Consider the following 15,252-nt stretch of genomic DNA (forward strand, 5'->3'; position numbering starts at 1 on the left):
AGAGCTGGCAAGAAGGCCTATACTTTGGTTATGGGAAAGTCAAACCCAGCTAAACTTGCTAACTTTCCTAAGGTGAAATTTATTACAAGATATATTAATTGAAGATTCACTAGCTCATGTTCTAGGAAGTAAAGAACATTGTGGTCGTGTCCGAGGAATGGGATTGGGACCTTGCCCTTCTCGTGTGTTTGGATATACTAGGAATTTTCATTTTGGGACATCCTCATCTTGTCCTTCTTATTCAGAATTGCAAAATCAGGTTATTGATTTGGATTGTCATGTGTAGCAATATGATGTTGTTTGCTTTGGATTGTCATGACAAGGTTGTAAATGTTGTTTTGTTGCTTTGGATTGTTTTCTATAAGTAGAAGTAAGAAATGTAGTATATTTTTTGTTGATAGATCGAGTGTTTTATAATGTTTGTGTTTTTTACGATTTTTTCTGACTAATATTGTACTTGAATTTGAATTTGAATTCATATATTTGTTATACTTTGATATACATTTAGTCATCTATAAATAATTTGTCAATTTGATGAGTTTATATCTATTTAGGTATAATTTCATTAAATATAGATTAAAAAAATAGAATAAATGTAAATAATTGTGATTGAAAAAATATATATGAATACATAAATGATAAATGAGTGAAAAAATATAATAATAATAATTTAAAAATCTATGGTACTTTACGGAGGTTTTGAAACCTATAGTATTTTACGGAGGTTTTGAAGCCAGGGTATTTTAGGGAGTTTTGAAACCCATGGTATTTTATGGGGGTTCTGAAACCTATGTTATTTTATGGAGGTTCTAAAACCCATTGTATTTTATGGAGGTTTCAAAATCCACGATATTTTACGGAGGTTTCAAAATTCATGGTAATTAACTGGGGGTTTTAAACCCATAAAACTTAACTGAGGTTTTAAAACCTATGTTAAATACAAGAGGATAAAAAACCTCTGTTATTGATTGGTGCTTCCTGGGGTTCGTAAAAACCCCGGCTAACACATTCTCCAGGGATGGTTTAGCGGGAGAAATCGAAACCTCGGGTAAAGAACTTAGTAGAGGTTTTAACCCTGGGTAATATAAAAATAAACCTCCGTTAAAAATATTGTTTCTTGTAGTGAAGTGAGCTTCCTTCTCTATCTCTATGTTTGTTTGTAGACACATCGTCTTCCTTGGTGCTGCAATAGCTAATACATAAAACATTCTATTTCTACTCATATTAGTTTGCATGATTAAACCCTTCCCAGAGTGAAATACTTTACATGTTCCATTCTGAATCAAGATTGTCAATCCTCTTTCTTGAAGTTGTCCTAAGCTAAGAAGATTATTCTTAATCTCAGGAACAAAGTAAACATTGGAAATTATTTGAGTAACCCCACCAACCTGCATTCTTACACTTCCTTTTGCTACTACTTTCATTGTCATGTCATTTCCCAATTTCACAGTTTGGCAGAAACCTTCTTCTAGACTAGAAAACCAACCTTTGTTTCCTGTCATGTGGTTGCTACATCCTGAATCCAAGAACCAAACTTCCTCATGCCTAGTTTGGTGCAGATCCATGTGTGACATCAACACGAGTTCTTCTTCTTCTTCCATCTCTACGTAGTTTTCCTTTTCTCTCATTCTGGACATTCATATTGAAAATGTCCAAGCTTGTGACACTTGAAGCATTCAATAGTTTCTTTGTTTAGGGACCGTCTTCCACGTCCTCTTCCTCTGCCACCTCTGCCATTTCTGGAGAAGGTGCGTCCTCCTTTTCCTTGTCCATAACTGTCATCATGAGCAACTTTCAATACGTGTTCCTCCACTTGATGTTCTTGCATCCTTTGTTCATGAACAAGAAGACTTCCATGGAGTTCATCAAGGGTTAATGTGCTCAAATCGTTTGACTCCTCTATCGCACATACAACGTAATTGTATTTAGAAGTCAATGATCTAAGTATCTTACTGACCACCGTACTTTGCTCTATGTTTTCACCATTCGATTTCATCTTGTTCACTACACCAAGGGTTCTTCCCAAAAAGGTGTACACCTTCTCACCTTCTTTCATACCCAGTAGCTCAAACTCTCTTCTCAGGGCTTGAAGTTGTGCCCTTTTTACTTTGGTGGAACCTTGGTACTTCTACCGCATTGAAACCCAGATCGCCTTCGAAGTCCTTTTGTCAAGAATTGTCTCCAGAATTTCTTTATCAATTGCTTGGAATAAGAAATTCTTAACCTTCAAATCCTTGAGCTTGGCTTCCTCCACGCTTTTTCTCTATGCCTCACTGGTTGGTGCGATTCCAATTGCCAGCGGTGGGATCCCTTCATCTACAAGACTCCATAACTCTTTACTTCTCAGAAAGTTTTCCATCATCATAAACCAATGATCATAATGACCATCAAATCTTGGATTAGCTGGTTGCACGAACTTTTCTGACATTTTATCTGTAAACTCACGCACAATTTTCACTCTATATCAGGCCCCTTACGGAGCTCTGATACCAGCTGTAAGAACTTAAGGAGAAAACGTGAATTGAAGAGGAATGGATAAGTCTTGTTGTTTAAAATGAGCAGTAGCAGGTGGTTTTTATAGCCTTTTACATGTAATGAAGCAAAACAGAAAAGCCACATATCATGGCATGTATACACGAAAAATAAAAACTGACCCTGAAGAATCGAGTAACGTGAATAACAAAATAACAAATAATAAGTAATTGACTATCAACACTTGATGCTTTTAAATATGATGATAAAATTGTTAACTTTTGAAATTAAGTTTGGGTTTTAACTTTGTTTAATAATAAAACTAAAAAAAAACTTATTTAAAAATATTTTTACAAATATTTAATAAAAACGTCAATTTTATTAAGAATATCATCATAAGTTGTATACAAAGATTAAATTGAGTCTCAATTTAAGGAGGACAATATTGCTTCATTTTTACAAAAATTGGGACTAAATTGAAACTAAAAACAAATATAGGGACTAAATTGAGTCACTTTGACACGTGGCACAATTGTGAAGTGACACGTGTCAAAAATAAAAAAAAATAATTTTTTTTTAAATTAAAAAAAAATAAAAAATTCAAAAAAAAACATAAATTGACACGTGGCATTGACTTAACACCGTCTGGTCAAAGTTAACGGTGAGGACCAAATTGAGTCATTTTTAAAAAAATGAGGACCAAATGAAGACAACGAAAAACTTGGGGACCAAAATGAAATTTCATGACCAATAGAGGGACCAAAAGAGTAATTTAACCAAAAAAAAAGAGGAGTTTGTGAGTGTGAAATTAACAATGAAGAAAAAAAGAAGAAGAAGAAGAAGAAGGCTAAAACGTTCACAAAGTAACTACAAATTTTTGGGATATATCTTTCATAATAACTCAGGTAAGGGGAGGAGACATCTATCATTTTATTTTTTACTTTAATTATTTTTATCTGTTCATAATTATTTTTATCTCTATAAGTGAGGTGTTCCTAACCTCATTCTAATTTATATTTAGTTCTCGTTCCTATTTATTTATTTATTTATATTTATCTCCAGTTGTGCACTGGTCCTATTTACTCAATTTATATTTACTCTCATTTACTTATTTATATTTATCTCTAATTACATACTGGTCCTTTTTATTTATTTATATTTATTTTAATTATTCATTGATTCTATCTACTTATTTATTTATTTATATAATTATATGGTTTAATATTGAAATAAAATTTATGATAAATAAAGATTTGATTATTATAGTTGGAGGTATGACCTTAGAGATTTAAACGAGTTAGTATTACTCCAGATGAGATGTTCTTGAGTTACTTTGTTGGCCATGAGCTCATTTATCTTGACTAGTCACTACAAAATTAATCAATATCTTTATAAAGTATAATAAAATCCAATTTTATGGATTTGGGAGAATTTTCATTTTATTTTATCTTATTATGATATGCTGTATTTTTTTTATGTGATATTTGTCTCACTTCCTTCCCTATTTTATGATTGTGTGTGAAAAAAAATTATAACCTTATCATAGATGGCTGATCCCAACATGCCTGATCCCTTCTTTGTCAACAATGTGGCTGTTTTCCAGGGAATGCATGACAAACCAATGTAGTGAATAATTCTGTAACATTTCAGGGAACGAGAAAGTCTACTATTACTTTTCTCTATGCTCCAAACACACCAATTGTCATCGAATGACAAATCAGAGTGACCTTCTATTTACCCCCAATAGTCCAAGTGAATCTTATCCATAACCTTTCCCCTCCACCTGATTGAAAACCCGTATATAAGGGGAAACTGTAAATAAATAACACTTCTTCCTCTTCTAGTGTAGGAAATATAAGAAGTACTAAACAGTGTGGATATAAGATGCATACAATATTGTGTGTGTATATATATATATATATATATATATATATATATATATATATATATATATATATATATGAGTATTTTAAGTATAATTAGATATCATTGCATAATTTTGCCTCTAAATTTTTTAAGTATATTGTAGAAAATAATAATAATAAAAAATAAATAATAGATTTTTTTTTTGTCGTCACATCTTGTACTCATGGATGAGAGAATTTTTCTTTGCTTGTTTCACATCATTTGTTCCTTCATGGGTTACTCTTAAAATCTCCCACATTTCCTAGACATTTGTACAAACTGAAATTCTATAAAATTCATCAAGAGTTAGTGTAGATGATATATTATATTTCTAGCCCTAACATCATATTGAGCACTTCTATTTTCGAGTGATCCACTAAACTCCACCAAAGTTTAATAATGAGTACACAACACTTTTTAGGCTAAATACACAAAACCTCTCTAACGTGTGCAACAATAAAGTGTTGTTAGTTACAAGATTTCACATGCATCAAAATGGATATAAAATATAAGTCATCTTGAGAATAACCTCACACAAGTGTGAAGGATAGAAAATTTTAGTATTCTCAATTACAAGTTATTACAAGTTATTTGAAGATGATATTGTTGTAAGGGTTAAATATGCTTTTAGTCCCTTAACTTTTAGTGAAAATTGGAAATAGTCCCTTCTCGAAATTTTAGTCTAATTTAGTCCCTCAACTTTAGAAATGTGTGTATTGAGTCCTTTTAACCAAATGTTGTTAAGTTTATTTGATGTTTCGAGTGCGTTTCATGATAGCATTTGAGTTGTTTATAGTATTTGACTCATTTTCAGCTGAAAAATGTGCTTGAAAGATCAAATAAACTTAACAAAATTTAGTTTAAAGGACTAAATTCACATATTTCAAAAGTTGAGGGACTAAATTGCGTAGAAGTTTTCCTTGTTGTAAAATTTGTTTATTGCAATGTAGTTGCAATTGGCCATTATATCTAGAGTAGTTTTTGTTTTGGTCATTACTGATACAAAAATTTCGATTTAGGTATTACAACAAATATGAATTGAGGTGTTACAAGATATTCATCATGATCCATGAGATTTTAATCCATCACCATCCCTCATTCACACCATGAAAAGGTGGTCTGGTGCTCTCCAAAAAAAGCAGCAATTCAACTCACATCTCTTTCTCTCTAGGATTCTTTTGCTCTCTTCTTCATTTATATCTTTCTTCTATATATTTTCTTAGGTTATTCATACTCTTTTAAAGAGCTTATCTTACTAGTTTTTGTTATTCTTGGGATATATCCGGGATATTTCTATTATATCCGGTAGAATTTGCACATACACTACAGATAAATCATTAAGAACAGTGTTTTAACACGCCTTAAGAATTTACATATTCGTTTTTTATCATATTTTTACTATAATATTTCTTAAGTACCAGAAGATTTAAAGAATGAAATAAAATAGGACTTTATGAACGTATAATTGTGTGTCACATAATGTTTTGTCAAGTCTTCATGTATATAGCAAGCTTCTACAATGAAACTATTTTTATTTTCAATATCAAATAAATTGTAGAAATAGAATACAATAACACAGATAGACATACTTTGTGCCAGAAAAAAAAAAGAATAACAAAATTTATTTATATTTATAACTTTTTTTTTAAATAATGTAAGTGATCTTGATTTTCTAGATATGGAAACTCAGCTCAGCTCATTCTTTTAAATTGGTTATAAGCGATTTTAATATAAATATATGAAAAGTAAAACAAAATAATAATTTTACTTAACAATGTATAAGTGATATTTGTAATCTATTAGTTTACAAAATTTATAAATCAGAATTATGATTTCTGAATTAACCAGTTAGTTTAATTATTTAAACTGTGAAAATTCAATTGATGAGAGATGTATTGAGACATATGAACCCCTCCTAAATCCTGCTGATCCAAACAGAACAGTGAAAACGACGTCACATAATACACAATGCTCAGAACTAATTGATGTGTCGAAGCAAATAAGGATGAAGCAAATTACAAATCTATATGTCACTACAATTGAACATTGAAACATGTGCAAAAACCAAAATCCCTGCAAAGGGTTATGCTTTGTTTGGAAGATAGTGAAAAACAAAAATAAGAAAAGAAAAGAAAAACAATCTAAGGAAAAGAAAGTGAAATATAAGATTCTTTGGTGGGAATATAAAATAATTAAATTAATTAGATGATGTAATAAATTATTAAAATATATTTATGGTAATTTGATAATAATGAATGTGAATTAAAATTTAAAAGATAATTAATTACGAAGTAATTATTTAATTTTTTTAAAATAATAATAAAAAACAACAAGAATTACATTTAAGTTTATATAATTTTACTCAAATTTATGACTATGGTTAAATCTGTGAGTATTTTAATATATCGTACATAGATTGTCTAGGTTTACAGCGGAGAAGAAATAAGATAAGGAGAAGTCACTGCAAAGTTGAAAAGTTAATTAATTTAAATTCTATTTAAGCATCAAGCATAATTGATTGTAATACAAAATCAGTTATTTAAGTATAATCCATTATGATATTTAGTAAATACATTTTTTTCTTCTAAATTTTGAAATATGAAATGTAATGTCCTTTGATAATTAAGTTTTGAAATTTTACAAGTTAATTGATTAAATTAAAATAACGTTTCGTAAAATTATTCCATAAATATTATTTTAGCTTAACTTGAAATTCAATAATTATCGCTACTATTTATGTAAAATTGTCTAATTGTTTAATAAAAGTAGATTTCAAACAATTATCGCCATTCATGTTTTTAGATTATTCTAAATATTGTGAAAGTTAACTATTTTTATTTATTTATGATTATCATTATTTTTGTTAAAGATAATATTGCTTATAATTATTTGAAACAATAAATAAATAATAGTGATTATACAGTGATGCCTCACACGATTGAAAAAAATATATTCAAAACATTAGTTTTTATCATTGATCTCATATATTTTTTATTTTTAATTAGTACATTTTTGTCAAGTACAACCCAAAAAAAATCATTCCAAAATATGTCATTATTTGTCGTTTAATATATTTAGTTTATTATTTTAGTTCTTTATTTTTATTAAAATATTGTTTTAATATTTTTAATTGTAACCACCATGATTAGCAAATAAGTTACCACTAACTTCATCATTATATAGATAGTGCATACATCAAACATACAAATATATTGTATGTAAAAGTTTTCCAAAATAATCCTTAGTATGTACAAGAAGTGCTACATCATACAAAATCATACAAAAGTACCTAATTTAAAATATACATTCTATTTGCATTTTCACTATAAAATAAAAAAGCTTCATAGTCTCATTAGTGCTCCTTATTATCATCATATGTAGGAATCATCATCTGTAAGATCATTTGTTCAAGCACCATTTACAATCATCGTAGATGGATACCACAACACCACAAAAAGCAAAAGGTAAGTTAGTGAAGATTTGCAATACTATGAAAACAATTCATGTTCAACTCAAATTTAATAGTTCATATAAAGAATCAAGTGTCTATCATGATACAAGGCTTAATCATTTCAACACAACCCTAATGGCTCAATCATAACATAAGCATTTGTCTCTACTTTCGAAAAGACCAATGTATGAAGCAAACTCAGAGACTCTACACATGTTAACTCACTCTTTTCTCTTAGGAGTTATAACCATAGATTGACATTGGAACACCAATCTCTCTCGAGTATGAATAGGGTAAATTCCTTATATTTGTGAGGTCTAGTCCTTTTTCATATTGAAGCTCTAGATTATAGGAACATCTCTAACTCTTACAAATAGATATCATCCTCTACATGAATATGATACTAGCAAAGTCAAGATAGCCTCTTCAAAATCCCTCTCAATACACAACCTAACATCACATCCATGTAGTACTCCCTCCTTAGGAGTCAATACACTCACAACATCCACACTAAAGATACATATCTCATTCTAAATACTTTTAATCAAATTAAAACATATCTTAAACATCATATTTCTCAAACTTTCGCCTAGTGAGACCCCCTTCTCACCTAACAAAAATGAAATAGAGCTCCCTGGAACCAAAGTTCCAAGTAGTGCTCAACATTGTTCCTCTAGCAACCAGTGATCATAGGCACGCCCAACGCCACATATAAGATGCCCAATAGTGGCTACCTTAATGCTTTCTAGACTTTAAGTCTTATGTTTTTACTCAGCAATTTTGTTCTTGCCCAACGACCCCCATTATGCGCTTAATAGTGGTTGATTGGTACCCAATGCCACAGTCCCTTAAACTCTATGGAATCCATTTTTCAGATGGCACCCAATGGCGCTTAGCTTGTGCAGAATGCTCCAAACCCTTGAGCAACTTAAGAATGAAGTATTTTATTTGAAATATATTTTTCAAGTTTTTTTAATGTAAAATTATCTATTAAATTGTTACAATTAATGTCATTTAAATTTACACTTTTCTCCAATTCTAATTCATTGTTTATTTTATTAGAGTTTTCATCTTCATTATCCACCAAAATGCTAAATCCTAATCTAGTTAATAGTTCTGTAATTCAATCCAAGTAAAAATTTGAATTCCTCATAAAAATATATGCAGAAAAACTCTCTAAACCTTATAAATCGAAAAGTACCTAAAAAAAATCAAGAAAAAGAAGCATAATTTTAATCCTAATACAAATTCATAAAATAGAATAAAAACAACAAAAATACAAAAAAAAAAAAACATACTATCTAGAAACGAGGATAAAAAGATTGATGCACATAGGCATCATGAAATTTAAAGAATGAAATCAGCCAAAACACTCGAAAGAAGAACTTTAGAATAGAAGAAAACAAGAAGAGGTAAGGAGGAGTGAAATAAGTAATGAGAAGTCACATAGATAAAAGAAGAAAATAAAAAATAAATTGATTATAAGATAACAAAGATAACTAATCATTTTCTTTTCCTAAACAAAATTACAATTTATTAAAAACAGAGTAATATATTAAACGAAAAATAATGACATATTTTGGAATGATTTTGGAAGCCTATTTTCAAACAGAGTAAGTTTCTATTTATTCTATTTTTTTTTTCTTTATGATTTTTTCATTAATCTTGATGGGGTTAATTAAAAAAAAGTGATTATTTCAACTTTTTTTTATAACATACTGAAGTTTTGTTTTGCTTAGATACTTTACTCTAGCTGTAATGCTTAGATGTTTTTGCTTTAAGGATAAGTATTGTAGGTAAGGGAAGTTATTAATGTTTTCTATAGAACTTTATAATAGATGATTTAGATGTGAAAGTGATGGTCATAATATCCTGAATTTTATGCAAAAGATTGTGGTTGGTTGAGAAACTATTTGAATGCTAGAACTTTTGTTTGGTGTGTTGATCTAGTGACTAGACTATGCATGATAAGTTGAGAGTTTCCTTGAATTGAGTTTTGAATATGGTTTAGATAGGTAGAGTAAATTTCTATATATTTCCTTATGATAATTTAGGAATTTGATGTGAGTGTAAATAAACATAATTTGACTTAAAGTACAAAAATTGATTGGAAATGAGAAAAGGATAATGCTTAGCAAATTGTGTTTTGGATCAATCATTTAAATTTTTTAGAAGTTGTATTATTAAAATGCTTTTGAAAATTACCTTTGAAATTTGGATTGATTCTATTCTTGATACTATTTTGTTTTTTATATTTTCACCCAAGCGGAGGATTTCACTTAAGCAAAAATAAAATAAAGACTCATATTTCACTCTATGTTCTATGTTTACTCAAGTGAAAATTATTTGCTTAAGCGAAAAGTGAATTGAAAATAACTTTTTTATCCTATTTTCGCTCAAATGAAGGATTTTTGTTTTAGGTGAAAACAACATTACAAATCAATCTAATTTTTGTCCACAATTCGTTCAAGTGAAAAAAAATGTCTCTTTTAACTTATTGAATATGTATGTTTTTGTAAGCGCAAAGTGAATATCAATTTTATATTTGATTGATTTGTGATTTTATTTGAATGTTTTTATATTGTATGACAATGCTTATTAAGATTCATTAAACTTGTATGAAGTTGGGATCATACATATAGATGACGTGTGAATCATGGTTTGAATTGTCCATTAAATATTGACACTATATCGAAATAAAGTACATCTTACTTTACCGATGATCTAAGTCATAGATTAAAATATTATGTGGTAAAAAACAACTGAAACATACATAGATGTGTGAACTTGAGTAGCAAGGAAGTTACTCTAATTCATAATTCTTTTATTCGCTTGTAGATTAAAATTTTAAATTGGATGTCTCGAAAAGTATACCTCAAAATAAAATATCATTTGATGAATAAGTTTTTTTTTCCTTTCATATCATTCTATCATGTTAAAATTTATTTTTAATAACTTATTCTTATATTTATAATGTTATGTTATGATTATATTATATTATATATATATAATATTATATTATATTTTGTTTTGTTTAAGCAATATTTAAAATATTTTATGTGTATAGACCATTTCTTAAATTATGTTATACATTTTATGCTTATGCTTTGTTTAAGATTATTACAAGAGTTATGTATATAATCTTATGCTTATACTTTGTTTAAGATTTTGATGAAGTGATGTGTTATAACTTTTATTAATGTATAAATAAGAGATTCATTAGAATTTAAAAAAAAATTGAAGTAAACAAACTTTTAAAATAAATTTTAATTTGAATATTTGTTTTCCTTTTGTATTTTTCAAAAACTATTTTTAAATTTTATCAACTAGGTTTCATTAATATTTGCAAATTTAATAAATATTTTAATTCTCTTGAAAATTTATTTGGTATTGTAATGTGAAATGTGTACAATTATAACTTTTTTTAAATATTTGATATTAAAGAAATAACCCCTCCTAATATTGAATAATTGATAATATTATGTTCTTTAGCATACTTTTTTTATTTTATAAAAATTAATTAATTAATATTGAAAAAATAAAAAAATGAATACGAGTATAAGTACAAGTATAATGAGGATGAAGATAAAACAAAGATTTGATACTCATTAAATTTGAACATAAAAATAAATATAAATTTCTTGATGAGATAATAAAACTCGTTCTTGTCCCGTTAACAAATTTAATCAAAAGATACATGATATGTGCCATTAAAATTTGAAATTTTCTTAGTTCAATAATAGTCACGTATAATAAACAGTATAAAAATATATATTTCAGATTTCAAATACTTGAGTTCCTACTACAAATTAATATATTGATCAAGTTGAAATTCTGACTAAAGATTGATGAAATTGTTCTTTCTAACAATATTTATACATATTCTCATCTCATTGATTAATTAAATACAATATCATTTCACCTTTGCCCCCCTTTTGTACTATTTCATAAAACTGTAACACAATTCTAAATGACCTAAGTATAAATTATTTTATAAGGATTGAATTAAAATTTCATCTTGAAATTACTTTTAGAAACATATACATTTTTCTATCCTTACATTTTATTTCGTTCTTAAACTATATATACTTATTTTATCTTTGCATTCGCGAACATGATACTATAATTTGCTGTAAAATTTCATTTATCATATAATAATAATAATATTAAACACTTTACATACTTGTATCATATAAAATACCTTTCTAACCATCCCTAATATTATATTTATCGCATAAAAGACATTTTAGATGATGTTCAATAAAAGGAATATTTTACGAAACTTTTATAAACAATAAAAATAAAATAAGCATTTATTCGATTTATAAATATTTCTCTTTATAATTTTTATTCTAAGGTAATTTCAATATAAACTAAAACCATAAAATGAAAACTCTTCAAACATGTTGAAAAGAAAAAAACACAGTTCAATATTCAATATGCGAAAGGTAAGAGAATAAACTAGTAGTACCAAACCAATCCAACAATAATAGCCTCCATCCACCCTTTATAGAAGAACATATACCAAAACTACTTTCACACTGTTCCTCCAAAAACACCAACTTCAATATCACAATGCAGCAATTTCATCAAACACCTTCTAAATCTGCGTCTTCTTTGGTGGTGATTGAAGGGGGTTTTTCAGAAAGCTTTTTAGGGTATTTTATGGCATTCAGTTCAACCTTTCTCAAAGCAGCTTTTCCAAGATCAACACCACACATGTCTGAGAGCCTCACAAGATAAAGCAACACATCAGAAAGTTCTTCTCCAAGATGAACTTTTTCTTCTTCTTTCCAATCTGGAAGACCCTTTGGAACCTCCCCTTTCCACTGAAATATCTCAGACAACTCTCCCACTTCACCCACCTGGGGAATCATTGCAAAGTCATCAAATAAGATACAACTGAACTTACCCTTTTTTGAGAAAGGAAAAGCACTGCAATTCGAGAAAGAATGTTTGAAATTTGAACTTAAAAATCAAATTTGATCTTTGTTGATTAAATTTTAAATCTAATTCAATTTCACAAAATTGACTTATAAAATGAGATTCACACCTCATTTATATTTTATTTATATTTTATGAAATTGTCTTATTCCAATGCACAATTCTCACTTATCGTGTGTGAAAATAAAAATGGATAATTAACAACATATATAAATTATTTAAAAAATTTTACTAAAATAAACTTTAAACCTAATTCAAATTACTTAATCGATTTATAAAATTTGTATTTCACTTGTATCTTATAAAATTACCTAATAGATAATTTATGACTTCCAACAATTATATTGCATCCATAATTTCATTTTTTAAATTTGAAATATTTATTCATTTTATTTTTAAAAAAATCCACAATTTTAATTTGTATATATTTCATTTTCTTGATTGAATTGTAAAATACCATAGCAATGATTTAGTTAATTCAATTACAAGAATTAAATATGAAAAAAATGATGGGATTAACTAAAATTACATATTTTATAAAATAAAAATTGAAATGTCTCGAAATAAAGAGACCAAATTACAGCTTCAATATACAGGAGATCCCAGAATTTTATTTAAGTATTAGAAAAGAACCTTATTATTCATTTTTTTTTCCTAATATTATTCATTTTTTTTCTTCTTTTTTCCCTAATATTCCATTATTCTTTTTGACACGCTAATGTACCATTTGTAAAGAATGGCATGGAATATATTGTGTGGGTTTCATCTTATATGTTATCAGTGTGATAACAACTTGCAAAGTGTAATTTTACCAACTTTTGCAAATATAAAATAAAATTTTTAAAAAGAGGAAAGAAAATATTTTATATTCTGATGAAATTTTAACATCATCTTCCTACTGTGTAGAAAAGAAACAATTTTCCATGTCCACAACTAATTTAATAAATCTTTTAACCTGGAATATATGGATCCTACGCATAAATGGACAAAAAAAAAAAATTGACAATGAGATTAAAAGGTGCAAACTTGATGAAAATACAATGTTTTCAAATTCAAATGCATAAATAAAGATCACAAACATGGTCAACATGCAAACACCCAAGATGAAGAATAAAAAGAGATTAAAAGAAACCAACTTTAAGAAAAAAAAAAAAAAAGAATCAGTGGTTCAAAATGCAAACACCCATGCCGAAGAACAAATGAGATTACAAGCAACCATTTTTGTTTTTTAAAACAATTTTTCCAAATGCTTAAATTATGATCACAAACATTCTTTGGTGGGTGATATTCAGACACCCATGACAAAGAACACAGAGAGAAAAGGAACCAACTTTAAAGAAAAAAAAAATCAAAGTTCCCAAATGCTTAAATGAAGCTATATAACAAACAACCTCAGCTAAATCAATGTTCAAACACCCATGATGAAGAAAAACCCATTGAAAGGAACCAACTTCAAGAAAATTCCAATGTCTGCAAGGTCAAAACTCAAAACACCCATGATAAACAACAAAACAACACAAATTTGACTCACACACATAAAATCCTCAACAAAATTAAAAAAAGTAAGAATTTTGACATGGGCTTCTTGAAAAATAACACAAAAATTGACATGGGTTGGTAGAGAAATAGCAGCAGAAAGAAACAGTGTTCATGCAAGGTGAAATGAGAAGCAGAAAGAAAGCACATTTTTTTGTTTCTGGGTTGTGAAAGAGATGAGAAGAGAAGCATACCAAAGCCAAAAGGAGGTTCCTTGGGCTATGAAACTGCTCCCAATTCCTCTCCTTTGCAAAGTCACTCATAATCTGCTTAAGCTGATCAAGAGAAACAGGTGCTTCTTCAGAAACCCCAGTCATGTTTTCAGAGCAGAGAGAATGAAAACGATGATTGATGAAAACAGAGTGAGAGAGAGAGAAATGAGAATGAAGAAATGAAAACAGCTAGCACCTCATTATATAAGAAGCAGAAGACAAGAAAATGAGTGTGGAAAGGTTTTGTTTTTCTTGGAAAGAGTATTGAAACAATTGAGGTGGATGTTGCAGCAGTGTCATTTTCGGGAATTGGTGGAGATTTTTTGTTTTCTCAATTTCGTACAAAAAGAGAGAGCGAAACCCGTGGGGTGGACCCTTTTTTCTTTCTCCTTTTTAGGTAAATTATTTTTTTTAATCTTTTTAAGAAATATATAAAAAATTCAACATTAATAAATTATCAATAGGTTTAAATAAGATACGATTATATTATTTTTAATGTAAACCGAAGATAATAAGATCATTCTATTTATATCTTATTTTATTTTGAATTTAAAATTTTTATACAGAAATATTTCAAACTGCATGAAGTTGTTTGATATTTAATTATTTATTTGGTTTAATGTTTAATTATTTATTTGGTATTTATAGTTGTAATTTTTTTTTTCATAATTTATGTTAGAAAACTGTTTTCTTAATTTAGATGTACATGTATCTTACTTTTAATTTTTTGTA

The 15,252-nt window shown here is 28.0% G+C and overlaps 1 protein-coding gene across 1 annotated transcript; it reads right to left on the bottom strand.

Moving 5' to 3' along the window:
• Window positions 1-12,212: 12,212 nt before the first annotated feature.
• On the bottom strand, window positions 12,213-14,720 carry LOC114166575 (dCTP pyrophosphatase 1-like). Its single transcript, XM_028051323.1, has 2 exons — window positions 14,503-14,720; window positions 12,213-12,693 (listed from the first exon to the last, which is right to left on the bottom strand). The coding sequence occupies exons 1-2, from the start codon at window positions 14,623-14,625 to the stop codon at window positions 12,418-12,420; spliced, it is 399 nt and encodes a 132-aa protein (XP_027907124.1). The 5' UTR covers window positions 14,626-14,720; the 3' UTR covers window positions 12,213-12,417.
• Window positions 14,721-15,252: the final 532 nt, after the last annotated feature.

This window comes from Vigna unguiculata, chromosome 10, assembly GCF_004118075.2.
Source record: "Vigna unguiculata cultivar IT97K-499-35 chromosome 10, ASM411807v1, whole genome shotgun sequence".
NCBI lineage: Eukaryota > Viridiplantae > Streptophyta > Magnoliopsida > Fabales > Fabaceae > Vigna > Vigna unguiculata.

Coding starts and splice junctions, on each gene's coding strand:
- LOC114166575 (XM_028051323.1), bottom strand. CDS start 14,625: ATGACTGGGGTTTCTGAAGAAGCACCTGTTTCTCTTGATCAGCTTAAG. Junction 12,694..14,502: donor GGAACCTCCTTTTGGCTTTG/GTATGCTTCTCT, acceptor ATGATTCCCCAG/GTGGGTGAAGTGGGAGAGTT.